This window comes from Bos javanicus, chromosome 26 (genome assembly GCF_032452875.1).
Source record: "Bos javanicus breed banteng chromosome 26, ARS-OSU_banteng_1.0, whole genome shotgun sequence".
Classification (NCBI taxonomy): Eukaryota; Metazoa; Chordata; class Mammalia; order Artiodactyla; family Bovidae; genus Bos; species Bos javanicus.
In genome coordinates this window covers 13,815,049-13,837,583 of record NC_083893.1, presented here as the reverse complement: position 1 = coordinate 13,837,583, position 22,535 = coordinate 13,815,049, and the positions used below count along the sequence as shown (strand labels likewise).

The window sequence follows — 22,535 nt, the reverse complement described above, 5'->3', positions numbered from 1 at the left end:
TGTGTTGCTGTGAATCCAAGCTCTCCTTGCCTCTTTGTCATATTTACAGTACTGATCAAAGTCATTATTTTAGACCAAGGAAATTAAGGAACACAAAACCAATCTTAAATAGGTTTTATTGGTAGTAGTTGGCCATTTGTGATGTGTATTATACTGGGTTGGGTTCTTTTGGAGGGGTGGGTTGGGGAGGGAGGAGTTAAGGTGGCTGTGAAGCTTTTCCTTGAGCCCACTATTTTGTCTATGTATGAAACTTTAGAATGAGATATTAATCATTTTGAAGATATTCTTCAATAAAATAGTAGAACTACTTTTAATCCCATTTCTTAGTCTGACATATTTTGTTTAATAGTTAAGAGCAGTAGCAAATCCATTTCCCAACACATTTGTTTTACAGCAGTTATTATTGTGAGACTATCCAAAGGCAGAACTTCTGTGTGTATCTGAATGCCATTTTAGGAGTGTCCTGAGAAAGATGCTTCTCCGAGTATCTGAGTTAATTAACTGTATTAAATATATTAATAACTTTGTTGCAAGTATACTGAATCACCATCTAAAAATAATTATGTATTTGGTCATATGCACCTTGAACATTTTAAAATACTTGTTTTCAGGGTCTCAGCACTGTAATATTCATATATTTAAAGCAATTAATGTGTTCTAAAGGACAAACGAACTCAGTGATAACTATGGGTATGGAAATCTCCTGGTTTTGAGCGATTACTATTTTCATCCTTGAATGATTAAACAGGCTGTATGGCAGAGGTGAATATAGCCCTTCTATGCGAAATGGAAAATACCATACACTCCTTATATGGCTAAATGAAGCAGTGATGGCAATGCACTATAATTACAATGTATGAGAATTTGCGACTTTGTACTGTGCTATTTTTAACACGTTAGCTAGCATATGGTAATTCAGGGTCTTCAAACCATAATCTTTCACTGTTAATACTAGTGATAAGAGAATAGGTTCTAAATTTGCCAAAGTCTTGTGACCAAGGCAGCAGCAGGAGGATTCAAAAAATGAAAAATCTGGCAACCCCAATATTATCTTGACTTCATACTTAAATCTGAGGGATTTTTTTTAAAGCCCCACCCCCACCTCATCTCATAGACAGTCCCCCGTCCCCCTCCCTCCTTTCTCTCTCCTTCTTCCTCCCTCCCTCCCTCCGCGTGTCTCTCCCTCTCTCTCTCTGACCTCAAATCCAACGAGAACATTTCTTCACTCTGCAGAGAAATTCTCAGGCTCCTGTTGAGACCTGAACTACTGAGATGCCAAGAAATATCTTGTGAGGCAGAATTGGAAACGAGAACATTGGAGAATAAGAAAAAAAAAAACAACAAAAAACACCCATCTAATCCTTAGAGTAACAAGAAGCAAGGACTTGCAAATGTTGCAGTAGATTTTTACCTCTTTTAAAAGGATGTTGGGTTTTTTTTTTTTTTTTTTAATGTCTCCTAACAAAATGGAGTAGCTGCAGCTACTGGGAGGCCAGAGAATGGTTGTGCAGATGAGTCCTCCTAACAAATGCCAAGGATTTCCTCCCTCGTGGTTCGCTGCGGCTAAATGAAACAATTATCGAGGCAAAAAGGCAGTTTGCTAATCAAGGGGGATAAGACTACTGTTTCTTTAAAGTGCCCGAGCGGGGAAGGGGGAAGAAAGGGTCGTGTGTGGTGTCTTTTTAACCTTGCTGAAGGACGCAGCTGTATTTATTGACGTATGCAAATAGCTGGGGGAGGGTGGTGCTTGGGAAAAAACAGGAACCAGAATCAGTTTCTCATTGCAGGGTGAACGCTCTGAGTTCCGGTGAAGGGGAAAGAGACGTGGCGAAATTGCTGTCTTTCTGTCTTATAAGCACCTCTCTTACTAATACAGAAAAGGAACCTAGACATCAGAAAGGGTGAAGACGCTCTCACAGTATTTTAAGAGACCTTGCACGAGCTCCCCCACCCCAGCCCGACCTGTTCTTCTAAATGGGAGATTATGGATTTGCATTGCAATTGGCTAGTAGCGGTGGCACTGGATTTTCGCAACTAAAACACCCGCCCGCTCCAGCAAGCAGCATTAACGAACACACTGGCAATAACGCGTTTCTCTTTTTTCCCATTTCAGCTGCGCAAACCATGCAGGATGATTTACTGATGGACAAAAGCAAAACCCAGCCCCAGCCCCAGCAGCAGCGGCAGCAGCAGCAGCAGCCCCAGCCCGAGCCCAGCACCGCCGAAGCCCCGTCCACGCCCCTGTCCTCAGAGACCCCCAAGCCGGAGGACAGCAGCGCAGTGCCGGCCCTCAGCCCCGCCGCGGCTCCGCCGGCCCCTAACGGCCCCGACAAGATGCAGATGGAATCGCCGCTCCTGCCGGGCTTGGGTTTCCACCAGCCCCCTCAGCAGCCGCCGCCACCGCCGCAGGAGCCCGCGGCGCCGGGCGCGTCTCTGTCGCCGTCCTTCGGCAGCACCTGGTCCACGGGCACCACGAACGCGGTAGAGGACAGCTTCTTCCAGGGGATCACCCCAGTCAACGGGACCATGCTCTTCCAGAACTTCCCGCACCACGTCAACCCAGTCTTCGGAGGCACCTTCTCCCCGCAGATCGGCCTGGCGCAGACCCAGCACCACCAGCAGCCGCCGCCGCCCGCGCCGCAGCCAGCGCAACCCGCGCAGCCCCCGCAGGCGCAGCCCTCGCAGCAGCGCCGCTCGCCTGCCAGCCCCAGCCAGGCTCCCTACGCGCAGAGGGGCGCCACGGCGGCGTACGGTCACCAGCCCATCATGACTAGCAAGCCGTCCTCGTCCTCGGCCGCCGCAGCCGTAGCCGCCGCCGCCGCCGCTTCGTCCGCGTCGTCCAGCTGGAACACGCACCAGAGCGTGAACGCCGCCTGGAGCGCGCCGTCCAACCCGTGGGGCGGCCTGCAGGCGGGCAGGGACCCTCGCCGGGCGGTCGGCGTGGGCGTGGGCGTGGGCGTCGGGGTGCCCTCGCCCCTCAACCCCATCTCGCCGCTCAAAAAGCCCTTCTCCAGCAACGTGATCGCGCCGCCCAAGTTCCCCCGCGCGGCCCCGCTCACCTCCAAGTCCTGGATGGAGGATAACGCTTTCCGGACCGATAATGGTAACAATCTGTTGCCATTTCAGGTAATGCTCAGGTGCACCTGTATATGCTTTCTTTCCACTCCGCTCCCTTTCCCCTGTCTTCCCTGCCATTTAATTGGCCATTGATTGTGGTTCTTTAAAAAAGGCAGCGTTTGCCAACTCCCCTGCCGTTTTCCGAAGCCTTTAGTTCACTGAGGGTGTTCCACTACGGGGACAAGGGTGGGGGAAGCGTTGTGACTGCTCGAGGAATCTTATTTATGCACCCTGAAGAGACAGAAAGGGGCCTTTTTCTTTTAGCCGATTTTTTCTCTCCGTCGTGCTTGTGCCTCTTCTTTTGACCTTCTTTGACAGGAAAAGCTGCAAGTGTATGGCAAGGTGCCGGCATAGTCCCAGGCTGAGGAGGCTGAGTGAGATTCCTGTCGTTTTCAGTGGCTGCACATTTCACGTTATGCAATCCCGGGCTCAGGGTGTCTCCGGAAAGCCGTCCACTCCCAAACCACCCTGGCCCTACTCTTCAAGGGGTTAACAGCCCTGGAGTGGTGCTATTTCAGACAGTTGCATATGCTCAATTAAACTAATGTGAACACATGTGTTTATGTCTCGCTAAGGTGCTGGCATCATTAATAGCAATCAGCATATTGCCCCTGCCGGGAAAATTAGAGTGTGAGATTCCAATAAACACTGGAACTGTATCAGGAACCAAGATGGAAGAGTGGAAATTCTAGGGGTAACCCTTCCCATGTTATCTAGGACTTAGAAATTGTTTTGTTTTGTTTTTAATCCAGAGGATAGAGACAATAGGACACGACCTTCAGAGCCATATTGCAATGGAGTCTATTTGCTAGCTAGCACTGAAATATTTAAAGCTGCAGTGTCCTTCAGTTGGGTTATTTAAGAAGACAGTGCAGATCAATTACACTATTTGAAACTGGGCAAAGTGAAAGTCTTGCAACTTTAATGAAAAATGAGCCTTGTGTCTTGGTGTTAAATGCCAGTGAAAAACTCAGGAAGTGCCCCAGACAAAAAGGTTGAATGGAGTGTCCTTATTCTGTACTTGCTTTCTGATCCAGTGCATGGCCACATCAGTTGGCAGTGTGCTGGACATCTTGAGTTGGAAAGGGTGGTGAGGGTGAGGATTCACTGGAGGCCTTTGTTCTCAGGAAAACATTCATCCTTCACTTACAAACTGATTTGTCCATAGGCTTCCAGGCTCGGTTAAAAAAGAAAGAAGGAGCGAGGGCGGCTCTGGGTAAGACCCAGCTTGGATCTTTGGATCCAAGGAAATGAAACAGAAATCCTTTGAGCATTGCTGAAAAATGGCAGAATCAACATTTGACAGAGTTAGTTTAAAGCATCAGGTGCAGTTGGAGCCTTATTTTATTGCTCTTTACATTTCAGATGTGATGTTTGGCGTGGCTCCCATCCGTGAAGGAGGAGGTAGGGATATTAAGAAGCACATGATGCTGTAAGCTAGAGCAAGAATTTTTAACCTCCTCAGTTCAAGGGGGTCTCTGACACCCATAAATTATGTGTATGAGAATTTTTAATGAGACAATCTTACCAGATTTTTACAGGATTGCTTCAGGGATGGAAGAGTCCAATTTCTCTATGTGCTTATTTGTGTGTGTGTATGTTGGAGGGCTAGACAGGCAGGCTGCTTTTGATAGGAGAGCCCCTCTTTTTCTAACAGTCTCTCTCTTTATTCTGATGCGCTCTACCCAAATCTAGTTTTAGAAGATAACCTAAAATCTAACAGAGAGATTTCGGGCCTGGAAGCTGATAGTGTAGACATTAGCCATCTTTTTCTAAGAGTAGAATCTGAATACAACTAGGTTTTGATTAATTATTTCCAGAAATGGGGACTAGGGAGAGATTAAATCCATAAAATTTCCCCCAAACTGATATTGACAAGTAATGTGTGGATTGCCAGTTGTTTCTCAGCAAAGCATTTACCAGCCATGCTAATAAGAGCCAGATGGACTGGATTGAGTTTGGATTCTTGTTTTTTCATCACTGGTAGTGCTATTGAGTAGGGAAAGATGGCCAAAAGATTTGTAGGAGGAGAGATTTGATTGAAAATTGAGCTTTATAAATTTGGCCTTAGGAAGAATTACATGGACTTTATGTCTCTTTCTCTCTTTTTAAAAACTATTTAAAACGGAGCCTTAGGGTTTTGAAGCAATATTGGAATCAGAGTAGGAGTAACCTGGCTGTGTTTTGGCTTGAAATAGTATCATATTAGGTTTCTATTGATAAATATATCAAGTTTAAAAAGACAAAAATACCTTGAGTCTTGAGTGAAGAAATTTACATGTTTGTGTATGTATTTGAATCATTTTTCTACAAAAAGAAAATGCCTTAAGTAGTTCTTAATGACTTATTAAAAAAATTATTTTGATAAATAGGACTTTTTTCTTTAAATCTAGGAGTTTATTTCATAGAATACCAACTTAATTTGTTTTTATTCCACAGACTGTTTGAGCTAAAAGGGGCTTTCAGTAGTGATCTACGTATCTTAATATTAAAAAAAAAAAAAATCCATATCTCCTGCCCATTCCCAACAGTGCTGGTTCACTCTTTCGCCAACTAATAAAATAGTTTTTGGAACTTTTCTTCTGTGGTTTATATTGTGAAAGCAGTCACTGTATTTGAATGTGATTTTTCAAACTACACATGCTTTCTATGCCCTTCCCTTAATTCTAACAAAGTTGATTGGTTTCTCTGCGTTAGGGTGGCTCCTTCCTTAGGGATTACTTGTATCTAGAAGCCACCTCGTTTCTGTAAATAAGGAAACTGAGGTCCTGAGAGGTAGCATGGCATAACTAAGGTACTGGTGCTTTGGCTAATTTTGTCGATGTGTGTTCTTAACTTCCCTGCAGCACTAGTCTTGTCAGGTACAATTCATTTTAGCATCAGGCTCTCTTTAGGCTCCATTCAAAGGGACTTTCTTATGGAACTATCTCATGAGGTTCTCTGGCTGGCTCTTAGTGCTGTTGCACACACCATAAGAGCTCAAGAGCAGTGAGTTACCCCGCGTGGAGTATTATACTATGCTTCATTCTCTTATTTATGTAAGAAAGAGAAGCCTAGGTTTGTAAAAGGACTAGAAGCAGAGGTATTTTCTATATGTAATGAATTTGGGCTTAGATAACCGTTGTTGTCCAGAGACATTTAGAAGCAACTTTTGAGAGCACCTGTTCCACTACTCAGCTCATTTTCCAGAAGAGGAAATGAAAGTTCAAATGGCTTCCTCAAGTTCAGGTGGGTAGTTTCTATCAGAAGCAGATTTTGGATGCAGATTGCTAGGTTCACATCTTAACTCTGCCAGTTCCTAGCCTTGTAATCTTGAGTAAATTGTGTGTACATGTTGATCCTCAAGTTCATCATCTGTAAAATGGGAATAATGATAATTACTTGCTTCATAGGAATTCAGTGAGAAGCTACATATAAAGTGCTTAGCACAATTTTTGGCTCATAGTAAAGTACCTTGTAAATGTTGAATTATGATTATTGCTAATCATAATGGTGACCAGAGGCTTTGTATGATCTTATCATAATGTGGATTACTGCTTTTTCATCCTGTGCAATCTGAAAAACCCCAAACTTCTGTGAAATGTTAGTCTTTTTTTCATCTGTCTGAAGGTACTCTCTGGTTACTGTAACAATGAGGTGATCGCCCACTTACCTATGAGCGAGGCCCTTTGCTAAGCACTTCATATGTAGTTTCTTTTTGGAACTCCTTTAAAGTAGAGGATTATGATTAGCCTCATTATCCTGACAAAGAAATTGAGGGTTAGTGCGTTTACATTATTTCCTCACAGTCACATGTTTGAACCCAGGAGATATGCCTCCAGAGCCTGTGGAGGTGTATAACCTCCAGGACATCAGGTAACCATGCAGGAGACTGAGCGGCATCTGTATTTGACATTATGATATAGTCTGGAAATCATGTTGGTAAAATATTTTTGTATAGTGAGAAGCAGAGGAAGAAAAATACAGTGCCCATCCATATGCTACCATTTAGATGCAACAGTAATCAAAATTTTCCCTATTTACATATTTACTTATTCTGTGTATTTTTGAATTTGTATTTTTGGGAAAAAATTCAAATTATATTCTTATTTCTCTCCGCATTTTTTATCTTTATCCCACCCATCTTTTTCTATCTCAGGTTGAGAACAACTCTATAGATTTTATATTTTCTGGCATAAATCTACTTAAATGTAATTTAGTGTTAATTGTGCTGGTGGGTTGTCTATAACAGAGAAAGAAATTCCTTACATGAATTCATGGGAATATAAATTATTAAAAAAAATATGCCTAAGCATAATAAATTTTTAAGAAACATCAATATTTTCAACCTACCTATTCTCCTTTTATTTTTGAAACTATCTTTTCAGGAGGTAAACTGTCTAGTTTATTCTTGCTTTTGAGTAAGGATAGTATGTATGGCCTAGCTTTAAAGCTAGAGACCTTTCTATAGTTGGTTTCTTAACTACTGCTCTAATGCAAAACCACTTAAAGTCCACCCAATTCCACAAATTGTTTCAGAACTTATTATGGTATGGTTAATATGTATGCCTGAAAAGCTTCAGTATCTATATTCTATGTAAAAGAGGCATTGGTTAGAAAATATTGGAAGGTTTTCTTTACTACTGAAAACATTAATATATAAACTGTATACTTTAAAATTGCATGTAGAAAAGGACTTAGCTTTAAACTCTTCATGACCTTGTAGCAAGTTGATATAAAAATATGCTCTCAGAATTGTAATGAGTTTAGATATCCTCTAAGACATAATTTTCTACTTAAATAGCTTTCTCCACTGGTTGGCCTATTTTGCTGTCTTCCAAGGGCTGCATAAGGGGTAATGCTTATCCACTTGGGAGGGTGTCATTGCTTAGATAGTTTTTGTAGTGTTTTGATCTGCAAGTGTCAAAAGAATGTGCTTACTACAATATGAAAAATTTGATGAAGCCTTGTGGATTTTACTGAGGAAGGGAATGGAGGGGAATATAGAGTAGTGGACAGCCTTTGAAGTTTGGAATGAGGAAAACTCTGGTTGAAGCCCCAGCTCTGTCACTGGTGATTAGAATCAAGTCATTTATCCAATGATTTCTTTTTCCAAAAGTCTGCAAAAATGGAAAGAGAGCCTGTATTTGGGGTTTCTTTTATGAGAGAATGTATACAGGTGTCCAGAAAATTACATACTGGTATGGCAGAGACATTACTTTGCCAACAAAGGTCTGTCTAGTTAAGGCTATGGTTTTTCCAGTGGTCATGTATGGATGTGAGAGTTGGACTGTGAAGAAAGCTGAGCGCCAAAGAACTGATGCTTTTGAACTGTGGTGTTGGAGAAGACTCCTGAGAGTCCCTTGGACTGCAAGGAGATCCAACCAGTCCATTCTGAAGGAGATCAGCCCTGGGATTTCTTTGGAGGGAATGATGCTAAAGCTGCAGCTCCAGTACTTTGGCCACCTCATGTGAAGAGTTGACTCATTGGAAAAGACTCTGATGCTGGGAGGGATTGAGGGCAGGAGGAGAAGGGGAAGACAGAGGATGAGATGGCTGGATGGCATCACCGACTCGATGGACATGAGTTTGAGTGAACTCCGGGAGTTGGTGATGGACAGGAAGGCCTGGTGTGCTGCGATTCATGGGGTCGCTAAGAGTCTGACACGACTGAGCGACTGAACTGAATTGAACTGATGGCTCTTAAATGGCACTGGTAACTAGAGACATTTCGAGTTTAATAGAAGACATGCTTGTTGATAGCCAGTAGTCCAGGGTTAAATGCTAGTGGGCATCTGGAAGCAGAAAGGGCCTAGAAAGATGTGTCCAGCAGCGACAGAAGAGCAATGAAAGGCTGTGTGTGCGTTATGCTGACTGTCTGTCCTAGAAGCCAGTCATGGTGCTCTGAAGGTGCTCTGACTTATGTCACAAGGATGGTGTGTATTTGTAACTACCTGCTTCTTCTGTGGCTAAGTCACCAATGCAAATGTGAGATTTTGGTTGTTCTGGAGCCCCAAAGGCTCTGATCTGAAGCTCCTTACCACCACTACCCTGAAGACCACGCCAGCCTCTGTAGGGAGCAGGATAGTTATGAGAAAGAGAATTCAGTATAGATACCCACGTTGGGTCTTGAGAGTTGAGGATTATATTCTAGCTACAGCTTCAAAGGTGCTTTCCTGGAGAGATCACTGTGCTTGCAGTAGTAGCTGGCTTCATAGGGAATTTTCCACAGTTGGTTCTTATATCTTGTAGGTGGCTTGTTCTGCAGGCATCTGTTATGCTTCAGTCCTGTTACATTTAGTTTTCATATGCTTCGGTGTTCATTACAAGTGCTAGGCATGTAAACTTCTTAATGTGAAACCATTGTAATGTTTTGACCTAATTTGATGTAGGGAAGTACTAGTGAATTAAAATAATACAATAAATTAGCATATTAGAATCAAGACCACTTTCTTTCTAGAAACACTATTACATAATCCTCAGAAATAATGACTGTATGATATTAAACATTGTTAGCAGTCTTCAGAGTTAGAGTTAGAGAAATGGGCACCAAAGAGCCTTTATCTCATTTGAAGTGATCATAGAATAAATGTACACAGAGGGAAAGAAATGTTGTGTACTGATATTGTTTGGATAAGACTTGTACAGCCAAATATCTTCATTCCTCAAGTGTTCAAACTTATTTCAAAGGCAAGGTCAAGCACAAGAGAAAAAACTTAACTCCCTATCTTTAGGAATTCAGTGCAGTGAATTAAATGGCCAATGTGACCAACTGAACCAGCATCTAGAAGTTCATGAGCGCCTGACATAGGTGCTCACTAAATGAATGAATAAACATTTAAATACAAGTTGCTATAGTTTTGTCTTTTCTACAATACCACATGTTTAGCATTTTCAAGACAACTTCTCCACTATAGCATTTCTCTACAAGGTGTTCATAGCATATGAAAACATAGGCAAATGCACAGAATGTCATAAAGGATATCTTCACATATTTTCTAGGCTGTGACTCTGTTTGTAGGTTTGGCATGCTAAGAAGTAAGCAAGGGTCTTGCTTTGACGTAAGAAATTTTGGCAACCAATAGAGGGTAACGTTAACTTGTATCCTATGAGCTAAATTTTTCTTTACTTCTTTACTATTAATCAACTCATTCTTTTGGAGTTAACTGACCCTGTCATGGTGATCATGTTTTATTCTTGTCTTCCCAAATAAAGTTATAAATATTTGAAGTGACCAGAATGAGCGTCAGAATACATATTAAGGTGACAATTCTTTGGTCTAAGAGGTTGACAGAGAAGTAGATTATAGTCAGCCTGTTCATTTAGTCATTCATTTGAAGATTGTGAGGTTGGAAAGCAGAGATGTAAGGGGCAAAAGACATTCTATCTTAGGTATATGGTAGAGTTTGGGGACTAGCTAAGGATTTAAATACTTCAGAGGAAACATTTTAGTGATCTGACATTCTAACCCCCTAAGTCCAGGAGACCTAGTTCTTAGGTTTCAGATAGCCAGCAGTTAAAAAGGACAAGAAGTGAATGTGCTCAGAAGCACCTCTCTTTTGCAATCTGTTGTGGAAATTTTCCTTTCCTCTTTTGGACTAGAGACATATAAACTAGATATGCAGGGGATTAAAAATAGTGAAGACCAGTAAGGTTTATGAGTAAAGATTGTGGGGAAAGGCGGAGAGACAATTTTTGGATCATGAATCCATTATTTATGTGTTTGCATTTGATTTTATGGGTAAACTATTCAATTCTTTGCCACGTTGTTATTTAAAGTGATTGTAATCAATGGTAGAATCCTGTGTTCAGATAAACAGCCTATGCAGTATTTTTGTTAATCACATATCTATTACAGAATTCCCTGATCAAAGGGATGGGATTTGTATTAAGTTTCTTTTGGCATCTTTGTTCATAGTCATAATCCATGTACTCCAGCTTGTGGGTGTTGTATTATTTTTGATGTTGTCTCCAAACAGATTCAGCTAACAAATACAGGGGACCCTGCATGTCAAGCACTGGCCTCACCCTTTTCACATAAACTATTTTATTTAATCCTTATACATTCTTGTGAATTAGGGATCATCCTCCTCCTAAGACTCAGACTATCACCGGACTAGTAAGGTGACAGAGGAGGTCTTTTGACTCTATGTCCAGTTCTCATTTTACTACACCTGCTTGTCTGTTACCACTTAACACTCTTTCAGTGTGCCTTTGATATTTCACTCTTTCCCCAGAAATTCCATGATTCCCCTCATCCCTCATTTCCTATAAGCCCTCCTTATTCACTGAAATGAGATGAGGTTTTTGTTTGTTTCCTCACACTAGAATGTAGGCTCCACAAAGACAAGGACCTTTTTCACTGTTGTGTTTTCCGGGTTGTAACGGTACCTGGGATATTTTAGGCACATGGTAAATATTTGTTGAATGATTCACATTTACAAGTGATTGATAAGATATTTATTGGTCATTTGCATGTAGTTGGCAATGTAAGAGCAATTTCATCTTATAAAGATTTAACTGGCTGCTACCCGAGGTCAGGCACTGCGGATTAAAGTTGAGCCGTATCCTGTCCTCACCCAACTCCCTGACAAACGTGAGCTAAAAAATAGGATGGTAAGTTTTATAATGGGGTGATATCACACAGCAAAGAGAATGTGTGGTTGAATCAGAGGAAGGACACATTAAATTGTGGAGAGGGTATAAGGGGTGGGCTGGAAAGGCTCTAGGAAAGTCTTTTGTAGTTAAAAATATTTTCAAATGTTTTCTGATTTTGAGAGTAATACATGTTCATTATAAACTTGAGGGAAAAAGAGTGGCCATCATTCTTTCACCCAGAAACAATTATTCTTAAAGTTTTGATGCATTTTCTAATAATTCTGTCTTTAATGTATTATATGTATAGTATATTTTATATGGTTGAGATGATTTTATTGTAAATACTTTTATTTCCATATTTTTTAGCATTTCATACTATTAAATTTATAAACTTTTTTTTATTATTGCATAGTAGTCCATCACAGGAATCCCTTGCAGTTTAACAAATTATATTTGTATTTGGAGGATTTCACTTTTCAGTTTTTAACTGTTAAACATAATGGTGTCATGAACACCTTTGGGCATTTAAAATTTTTATATAGAGGTGAGTGGATAGGATTCCATAGACCAGGACATCATGGTTGGCGTTGCAGCAAAGATTTATTTTAACAGAGGGAAAAACAGAGTCACAGGAAAACACATGCACACACACACACACACACACACACACACACACACACACACCATGGTGTATTGAGGAAGCAGAAGATTCAGCATAGTGGTGACACTAGTGGGAGATGAGGCTGGAGATGGAGGTAGGGTCAGATCCCAAAGGACATTCCAGCATTTCTGTGCCCTCATCTTTTTTCACTGGGAACACTGAAGGATTTTTAAGCTGAGAAAGCCATCGCAAGGCTTTAATCTGGGCAGTGAAGTGATCAATCTTTGTTTCAGAAAGATTATTCTGGGATATGGATGCAGGAACTATACATAAGCAGGGAAACCAGTTAACACGTAAGGACCTAAAGTGATTGAGAGGAAGCCACAGACTTGAGGAGTGAGTTAGGAGACCAACTGGAGGAGTGGTGATTGCTTGGATGTGGGTAATAAAGGAGAAGGAGGCGTTTAGAATGACTGTTCAAGTTTTGGTTAGGCAGCTGGGAAGGATGATTCAGAGGTGAAAAGGCTTAATAGTGGCAGATTAGAATTTTCATGACTCATAAACCCAGGTGGGTTTAGAGTGAAGGAACTTCAGGAGGGAAAGGTATGTGTTGGGAATATTTGAGCAAGTGATTTGACATTTCTTATCCACCCATGCTTTTGTGTGACTCTTAATGCATGGGAAGAAGGCCTTATTAAGATAGATTACTTTGTGGACTACTTATTAGAACATGAAATCCTAGAGAAGAAATAACTACCATTCTAAGTCAAGAGCTTTTTCTGATTCTAGTCTTGATTTTTTTTTTTTTTAATGGTACTCTGAGAATTAGAATATGTGTTAGCCAAGTAGTCATCTTGTTTATGGGTTACAGCTAGGCATCACAAAAGCTATAAGGAATTGCTAACCAATCGTAGGGGAGAGTAACAAGAATTAAGAGAAACGGGCCCGGGCATCCTTTATTACTTAAGTTGAATAAACTCACTTGAGAGATCAGTATATGTTATTAGCCAGACTGAAATATCACTAATAAGGTCTTAGCAAAGTTGAGTTTAGATCTTATGGAATTTAGCTCTTCTGTACTAATAAAATGCTTAGTTTTTAAAATGGGCGCAAACATGATGAAATGTTTTGAAGCTTAAGATCCATAGAGCCACAGAGAGATGAGCTCTCTGAGAGGCTGAAGGAGAGACGGGGACAGGGTATAAGATCCCCCAGAATTGTGTGTTTATTCATTTGTATTTCTAGGGAGAGAAGTGGGCTTTAACATCCATTAAATTTCCAAAGGAATGCATAACCTGAAAATGGTTAAGAATCACAGATGTAGAATAAAAGCGATGTCAAGGCACCCAATACACCTTTAAAAGATGAAAACTTAGGCATCTCATAAACTTTATCTTTCTCCCTCATCATAGCTCAAAGGAATTTTCCCTAACTATAATTTGAGAACTTTCTAAATAGAAGCGATCTAACTCCTCTTTTATCTAGCTTTTTCTGGAGAACTCAAATTAACTTTTCATCATAATTTTTGGGCATTTATTTAATTGGTTTATATATATTAAATCACATACTTACAATGACACTAACGTTAAAAAGATTAGGGGACAAACTCATCATTTCTAGGTGGACTTGCAAGTAACCTGGTAGGACAGAAGTTTGTGGACTTATTGATCACTGGTGTTTATGGGCTCTTTTTTTTTTTATTGGAAAGGTGGAACTTGTGGGTAAATCTGGAAAGTAAATTAAGCAAAGCTTCAACTATAGTAGATGCTCATGTATTGAATAAATAAATGGACTAGAAGTCTTTTCATCTGTTTTTGTTTTCTATTTTTCCCTTTTTGCTTTGGACTAGAAATTTTTGATTCAAAAGAGGGCTGTTGATCCATTTCTAGTTCAGTTAGAAATACTGCATGCAGAAATTGCAAATATATGTGACCTCCTTTCCTCAGAGAAATAGTTCCCTTCCCATTTGTGTCTTTGTTGTTGCTTTTCCTACTTTTATAACCTACTGAAGAGAATAGAGAGTAGACTAGAGGTGGTGGTGGTGGTTTGGTTGCTAAATTGTTTTCCGACTCTTGCAACCCCATGGACTATAGCCCTCCAGGTTCCTCTGTCCTTGGGATTTTCCAGGCAAGAATACTAAAGTGGGTTGCCATTTCCTTCTCCAGGGCATCTTCCCAACCCAGGAATTGAAACCTGGTCTCCTGCATTGCAGGCAGATTCTTTACCGACTGAGCTAGAGGAGAGGGTAAAAATTGGAAATTTAGACAGGTAGAGGAGCAGTTGTCCTAAATCTCAATGATAGACCTGCAAGATACCAAGAGATCTTACATTTTTCATGTAGAAACAATGTTGCCTGTATGATACAACATTATATGTTGTTGTTTAGCTTCGCAACCAATTAACTACTTAAACCAGAAAGACTGTTTTGTTAGTTTGCTTGTTTGGGGAGGGAGTTGCTGGGTTTTGTTGTTGTTTGTTTTTAATGGGACAGTTTAAATTGAAGCTTTACCAGGCACCTCATTGCCATCGTGTTCACTCAGAGTTCAAAAGGTATCTTGAGGGGGGAGAAAAAGCTTAAAAATAGTTCTCTCTTAAGCTGCAAAAACACAGTCGGAATACTTTGAATCATTTTACAATGCTGATGAAACATGATTTTGCAGTGTTTGTCAAATTAAATTTTGTGTTGATTTTAAGCAGAATACAGACAGACTAATGTGCTAATGTTTCAGGCTGTTGCAAAGTGTAAAACTTGGTGAATGGAAAATTTTAAACCCTACTTTCAAAGGCTTTATAAATTTAGCATTTTAGAGGATTTGGGACTGGGTGGGGAGATTGATTTTATCATTTTGACTTTGAATTCCTCAACATTCCAAAGCCATGAGCTCATCTGAAGGTAGCAAAATTATTTAGTTAACATTTTAGAGTTTACTGCCTACTTCCTGCTTATTTGCCAGAGTAGGTGATTCCATTTGACCTATCAACTTTGATGTGATCTAGCATATAAAATGTTATTCCAGTGCGGCTGTTTTAAAGTTGATGAATCATCCAGGTATAACACAAGATTTTCATTTAAAAATACAGTGGGATATTTGATATTCTAATTCAGGCCTAGATTCTGTTAAATGTGAAATATAGAAGGGGATTTAAAGGATATTATAGTTTCATTTCAAAAATGTAAGGCCTGGAGTGAGGAGAAAAGGAAGAAGAATCTCTTGATGGTGAAGGTATTCCGTCACACTGAGGGTTATAATGGAGTACTGAAGCAGACAAGGGAGTTGAAGTGACACATTCTCTTAGCGGGATATGAATAATAGAGAATGTATTGAATACTGAGACGTCAACGGACATTGAAAGACATTGAAGAAGATTTCAGCGAAGAGGACAAAGCAAGGTAAAAGGATGCTTCAGCTTTTGTTACAATAATTAAATATTCAAAAAGGCAGCCACTTTATCCTATCCAGGAAGTTAAGCAATTGCCCATTTTATATTCCAGTTTTATGCAAGCAAGCCATAGGCAAGTAAGCTGACATCAGGGATTTATATTAAAAAATTTCTTCTAGGGAATGTCAGAAGCAAGTTCAAAACCCAGTTTTTTAATCTCCTGTGGCATGATCATAATATTCATGATGCCTCTAAGACAGTTCGTTTGTTCTAAACCCTCAAAGAAAGATAGACCGTGTGTTCAGCATAATTTGCATTGTGTATATTATTAATGATCTAGTCTAATGACTTCACACGATAGTCAGAATTGTAAAAAGATGGGCTATGTAGAAAAGATATGTTCTGTAGATCTGTATTCTGTAGAAAAAGCTGTAGAAACTGTGCTGTGTAAAATTCTTACTCATATATTTTCTCTTTATTATAAATCTATAGAAATTCACATATATGTGGCAATGCTGTTAATTGGAGTTTGAATTCAGTATTTACAAAGTTCAGACTATGTTCTTGGACTGGTGTTAGGTCCTAAGGATGACTCAAATTATATGAATCCTATCTCTAGGAACTAACATACATGCAATGGAGCTTAATATAAAAAGCAAAGACCAGATAGTGTGATGTGCTAGTTGCCATGAAAGGCCAAGTAGGGGCAAGAATACTTTGGCCTAGAAGTTTTCTTTTTTAAGTGATAGGGAGTTCCTTGGTGGTCCAGTGGCTGAGACTCTGTACTTTCACTGCTGAGGGCTTAAGTTTAACCCCTGATCAGAGAACTAATATCTCCCAAGCTGTGTGGCCAAAAAAGAAAAAAAAATTTTTTTTTTAATTTTAAAAGTGATTGTGTTAGTGTCCCTGTAGCTCCATTTTAAAGGATAAATAGAATTTGATTCAATAGCATGAAAATCCAAACTAAGGAAAGAAAAATGAGCTATCAACAGGCTTATTGAAAAGACTTTTCTGATGAGAGCTGGAAACTTTTAGGTCTTACTGAGAGATAAGGATGGGTTGGTTGTTCCTTAGGATTATACATAAATAAATAAATATTTTATTTACTAGATTCCACTTGGTTTTAAAAAGCATATAAGAGAACTTAGATTAGAAGTAGAAGAGATAAAGGATGCCTTTCTTTAGGAAAATGGAGCAGAGAATTAGACTAATACTGAAGATGCTTATCATGATGGTGACAATTTTGAATGTCTGGCTGTAGAGAGCAGGTTTGTCCTGCAGACACTGGGGAGGCCTGAAGGACTAATATGAGAGCAGTAGCACAATAAAAATATGTTTTTAGGAAGATAAGGCAGATGGTTTGAAGAAATGTGTGTGCCTGCCACAGTGCAGCCTGGAGGCAGGGAGGCTGGTGAGAAGGCATGAAAATCTTGGGTTTAACGAAATGGCAACCCACTCCAGTGTTCTTGCCTGGAGAATCCCAGGGACAGGGGAGCCTTCTGTGGGGTCGCACAGAGTCGGACACGACTGAAGTGACTTAGCAGCAGCAGCAGCAGGGAGGTTTATCCTATCACCAAATCTCAGGAGATATTTCTGGTCACATCACTTCATGGCAAAGAGAAGGTGAAACAATGGAAACAGTGAAAGGCTTTATTTCTTGGGCTCTAAAATCACTTTAGATGGTGACTGCAGCCTTGAAATTTAAAGACGCTTGCTCCTTGGAAGAAAAACTATGACAAACCTAGACAGTGTATTAAAAAGCAGAGACATTGCTGACCACAAAAGCTATGGTTTTTCCAGTAGTCGTGTATGGATATGAAAGTTGGACCATAAAGAAGGTTGAGCACAAAAGAATTGATGCTTTCAAACTGTGGTGTTGGAGAAGACTCTTGAGAGGCCCTTGGACTGCAAGGAGTTCCAGCCAGTCAGTCCTAAAGGAAATGGGTCCTGAATATTCATTGGAAGGACTGATGCTGAAGCTGAAGCTCCAATAGTTTGGCTGCCTGATACGAAGATCCGACTCATTGGAAAAGACCCTGATGATGGGAAAGGTTGAAGGCAGGAGAAGGGGACGACAGAAGACAAAATGGTTGGATGGTATCACTGACTTAATGGACATGAGTTTGAGCAAGCTCTGGAAGATGGTGAAGGACAGAGAAGCCTGGCGTACTGCAGTCCATGGGGTCGCAAAGAGTCGGACACAACTGAGCGACTGAACTAAACTGAATTTCTCCCCACTGTTTATTCTGAAATATCAATATATAGAAAAATTCAAATAACACTAATGCATCGTTTCACAAATAATCCAAGGTGAGCTCTATTATGACTACTTCCCAGGCCAAGAATCAGATGAAAACCAGTCCATCAAGGGAGGTATAACTGGGAAATCTTACAAAGGGAAATATGTCAGGAGTGCTGATGGATGGGGTTGAGGAATTGGAGTACAAGATTCTTGTGAGCGGTTATGCTTAAAACAGTATCTACGTTAGGCTTTTCTCCTCTCCTCTTTCTCTTTCCCTTCATGGCTTTACCCCAGCTAAAATGTGGTGACAATGTATTTTCCACAACATTCTCTACAGAGGTCCTGTCCATTAAAAGGATTGAGGAAGAGGATGGCCTTGCCCCCTTCTCTTTGGCACTTGCAGAATTTTGCCACCTTCTGTCTGAATTTTATCATTTGGAGCTTAAGAAATCAAAATTGCTGTTGCCTGTTTTCTTCTTTAACTCCGGACAGGGTTATTTTCACTTCTTGAATTCCTGTTCCCAAATAGGGTGAGTGTTATGTTGCTCAAGGGCTGTTCAAGTAAAGATGAGCCGCAGGCATGGAGTTAAAAGTGAAAATGCAGAACTGATGTAAGGTCAGGTCCTGGCATTGAATGAGGGTGTCTCTTCATGCTATAGTGTTCCCTGTAACACCTTCTGTTGCTCTTCCTTCACAGAATTCACAAAAGGGTCATCTTAGGTGTTCAGCAATTTATGTTGGCTCACTGTAGATTGTAGACTTGAAGGCAGGCTGGAAAACAGGGTCTCTGCTTATAATTTTTTGAGCTTTTTGAACACATCTCTCCTTTTTACATATGTGTGTACACATATAGACACACATCCTGTGGAGACATTTTGAATAGACCATTTAATTATGAAGTGGTATTAGTGATCTAAAATAAAAGTAAATATTTCTCTTTGGTTTTAGAATACTGTTTTCTCAGTGGTCATTCTTAATCATTCTTCATTTGTTAATATGGATTTGATTTGAGTATTCGTTGAGAGTGGGGAAATAAGAAACTTGTTGAAAATGAAAGTAAAACTGCGAGATTGTTGTTCATCGTATTAATAAATCAAGTAAATGTATTTTTGTCATAAATGCATAGTTCCCAAGTTAAGATTTTTATTCTGATGTTCTGTAGTTAGGTTGCCATAAGATTTGGAGGGTATCTGATGTCTGTATTTATTAAGAAAATCTTCTAATTTACTGATGTGGAGAACTCTGAGGAAGTTTCCTCAGAAGAAAATAGTTAACCTTGGGTGGGATGGGTGATTATTTTGCAGTAAGTGGGAATGTGTTGCTTGAGATTAGTATGTGTGCAATGGTGAAAAGTTGAAAATTGAGTCTTATGTATGGTTTTCTGTTTAGTGATTTGAGGGTGTATTTAGCTTTTCATAAATATGGCTTATTTAGGTGGCTATGATTCTGGAGTTTAAATGTCGCCATTGAAGGGAATCAAAATGGCACAATGTAATTCACAACGTAATTCACTCTGTACTGGGCAGACTTGGTGGACGTCAACTAACTTGCCACATTATAATCAGCTCTAAACTGGGGGGTTTACCCTGGCCTTTGGACTTTAAATTGGTGTTTTACTGAGTTCTAAGACTGAGAGGGCTTTCCTGGTGGTTCAGTTGATGAAGTATCCACCTGCAATGCAGGAGACCGGTGTTTGATCCTTGGGTCAGGAAGATCCTCTCGAGAAGGAAATGGCAATCCACTCCAGTACTCTTGCATGGGAAATCTCAGGGCCAGAGGAGCCTGGCAGGCGACAGTCCAGTGGGGTTGCAAAAGAATCAGCCATGGCTTAGTGACTAAGTTACCAAGACTGAAAGAAAAGTAGAGATGGCCACATTTGTTTTGTTTCTTTCTTAAAACTCCACTCTTGTACAAAACAAGAAAATAATAAAGGATTCTACAGTCTGAAACTTTAGATGATGTTTCCAGCCTTTTTATAAGACTCAGAAACCTCAATAAAACTGATACAATATAGCTGTTGTCTAATTTAATGTTACATACTCCTTCCTACTCTGTAGCAGGAACTTTAGTGCCCATGTGATCTGCTCTTTCACTTTTCCAGAAAAAGGTAGATTGCTACAAGTGTGGATATCAATTTAGATAATTTAAATCACTAGACAGAACAACCTATATATGAGTACTTTTTTCTGACTGTTCCTGTTACACCTCCTCAGTATGACTTATTGCATTTTACAACTCTTAATTCATTGACTTTGTTAACGCCACATACAGAGACCACCAGGGAAACCAGTTGATCAAACAAAGCCAGATTTCCTAAACTTGCTGAGCCAGCACCATCTTGACAGTCTCATGAGTGTCTTAAAAGTGGGGGAGTTAGTATACATAAGTAAATTTTGGAGGCTGAGGTTAGTTCATTAACCTCAGTTATGCAGATGACACCACCCTTACGGCAGAAAGCAAAGAAGAACTACAGAGCTTCTTGATGAAAGTGGAAGAGAAGAGTGAAAAAGTTGTCTTAAAACTCAACATTCAGAAAACTTAAGATCGTGGTATCCGGTCCCATCACTTCATGGCAAATAGATGGGGAAACAATGGAAACAGTGAGAGATTTTATTTTTTTATTAAAAAATTAAAAGACACTTGCTCCGTGGAAGAAAAGCTATGACCAACCTAGACAGCATATGAAAAAGCAGAGACATTACTTTGCCAGCAAAGGTCCGTCTAGTCAAGGCTATGGTTTTTCCAGTGGTCATGTATGGATATGAGAGTTGGACTATAAGGAAAACTGAGTGCCGAAGAATTGATGCTTTTTGAACTGTGGTGTTGGAGAAGACTCTTGAGAGTCCCTTGGACTGCAAGGAGATCCAACCAGTCCATCCTAAAGGAAATCAGTCCTGAATAGTCATTGGAAGGACTGATGTTGAAGCTGAAACTCCAATACTTTGGCCACCTGATCAAAAGAACTAACTCATTGGAAAAGACCCTGATGCTGGGAAAGATTGAAGGTGAGAGGAGAAGGGGATGACAGAGGAGGAGATGGTTGGATGGCACCGCTGATTCTAAGCTCCAGGAGTTGGTGATGGAAGGGAAGCCTGGCGTGCTGCAGTCCATAGGGTCGCAAAGAGTTGGTCATGACTAAGCGACTGAACTGACTAACTGAGTTTAGTAATAGGGTGGTTTTAGGTCAGAAATTAGCATAGCTTGGGCAAGGATTGGTTACATTTGTAAACTAGTCTAGTTTCCGGAATAGTGATTTTAACTTTGGAATATAGGAATTCAAGCTGAGTTGCCATTAAATCTGTCTGTAGCTGCACTGCCCAAAGAAATGGACTGCAAGGCACATAGGATAATTGTCAGTTTTCTAGTGGCATATTTAAAAAGTAAAAAGAAACAAGTGACGTTAACTTTAGTAATGTATCCAAAATAGCATCAACACGTTACCAATATAAGAATTACTAACAATGTATTTTACATCCTTCTTTTCATACTATATTGCAAAATCTAGGATGTGCTTTTCCACCTACAACACATGTCAATTTGTTCTAGCAACATTTCAGTTACTCTATAGACTCATTCGGGTAGGGGCTCCCATATTGGACATTGCAAATATACAGTCTTAGAACAAATGGGTCTGAGTGAACTGATGATTAAAGCAGTTTTGTTTTAGTTTGTGCTTTATGTCGTATTTGGCACAGTATATCTGTACTACAAACCATAGTATAGTTTTTTCCCCCCCACAGGGCACCTGATTGTTTTTCTTTCTCTTTTTTATTTTTTAAATTATGAAAACATGATAACACATTTACAGGAGACTTGGAAAATACAGAACAAAACTGCATTTAATTCCACTACATATTAGAATTTTTTTAAGTAGATAAATTAAAAATTTTATATAGTTTTATAACTTGTGATTTCTATTTTATTTCTTACTTTTATGCATAAATCTATGGTTTCCATTAGCATGCCATCATTAAAACAACATATAGAGAGATACAATATATAATTTACAAAGAAAATATAAGAGGTTTTTAATATGCTTGACAGACTGTCTACTAGGCTAAGTCTTTGTTTTCATCAGGTAGACTGTTTCATCAGATTTTCTAAAGCTAGTATTTTGAGCAACAGATATTTCCCAGAAATGACTAAATGCATATATTGTACTGACACTGTTTCTGTTAATTTTATGTGGTGCTTTCTTTATAGTTGACAAAGACATTTTACATGCATTCTTGTTGTCACTAAAAATATTCATAGATATTATCTTTGAGCTTTTATGTTTACATTTTGAATGAAATAGTTTTCATATAGGATAGATGAGTTGTCAACAAAATTATTCAAATGAAAAGTAGTTTTGGAAGCACCATATATCTTGAGGTTTTGTTCATCTCTACGATTTTTCCAAGTGACTAACAGATTGTTCAGTAGTTTAGATATTAGTCAAAGAGTGTGTGTGTGTGAGGGGAGGACTGTATGTGGGTATGTGTGTACATAATATTTTCCCTCCTTTCTTTTGATCTCCAGCAGTTTCCGTCTTCTGTTATTTCAAAATAATTACTGTAGGTTTTTCATGTGCCATATATATAGAGAGAGGGGGCTTCCCAGATGACACTAGCGGTA

The 22,535-nt window shown here is 39.7% G+C and overlaps 1 protein-coding gene across 9 annotated transcripts in view; it reads left to right on the top strand.

Moving 5' to 3' along the window:
* Window positions 1-22,535, top strand: part of CPEB3 (cytoplasmic polyadenylation element binding protein 3) — a 265,126-nt gene that overhangs the window by 48,028 nt on the left and 194,563 nt on the right. For 3 of the 9 annotated variants that reach the window (XM_061402802.1, XM_061402803.1, XM_061402806.1), the window contains exon 2: window positions 2,114-3,126. In XM_061402802.1, the coding sequence (XP_061258786.1) occupies window positions 2,125-3,126 (1,002 nt within the window). In that variant the 5' untranslated portion in view covers window positions 2,114-2,124. Of the gene's footprint in view, window positions 1-1,195; window positions 3,127-22,535 lie in introns of those variants that run through there. The other 6 variants (XM_061402798.1, XM_061402797.1, XM_061402804.1 and 3 more) reach the window with 5 other exon arrangements.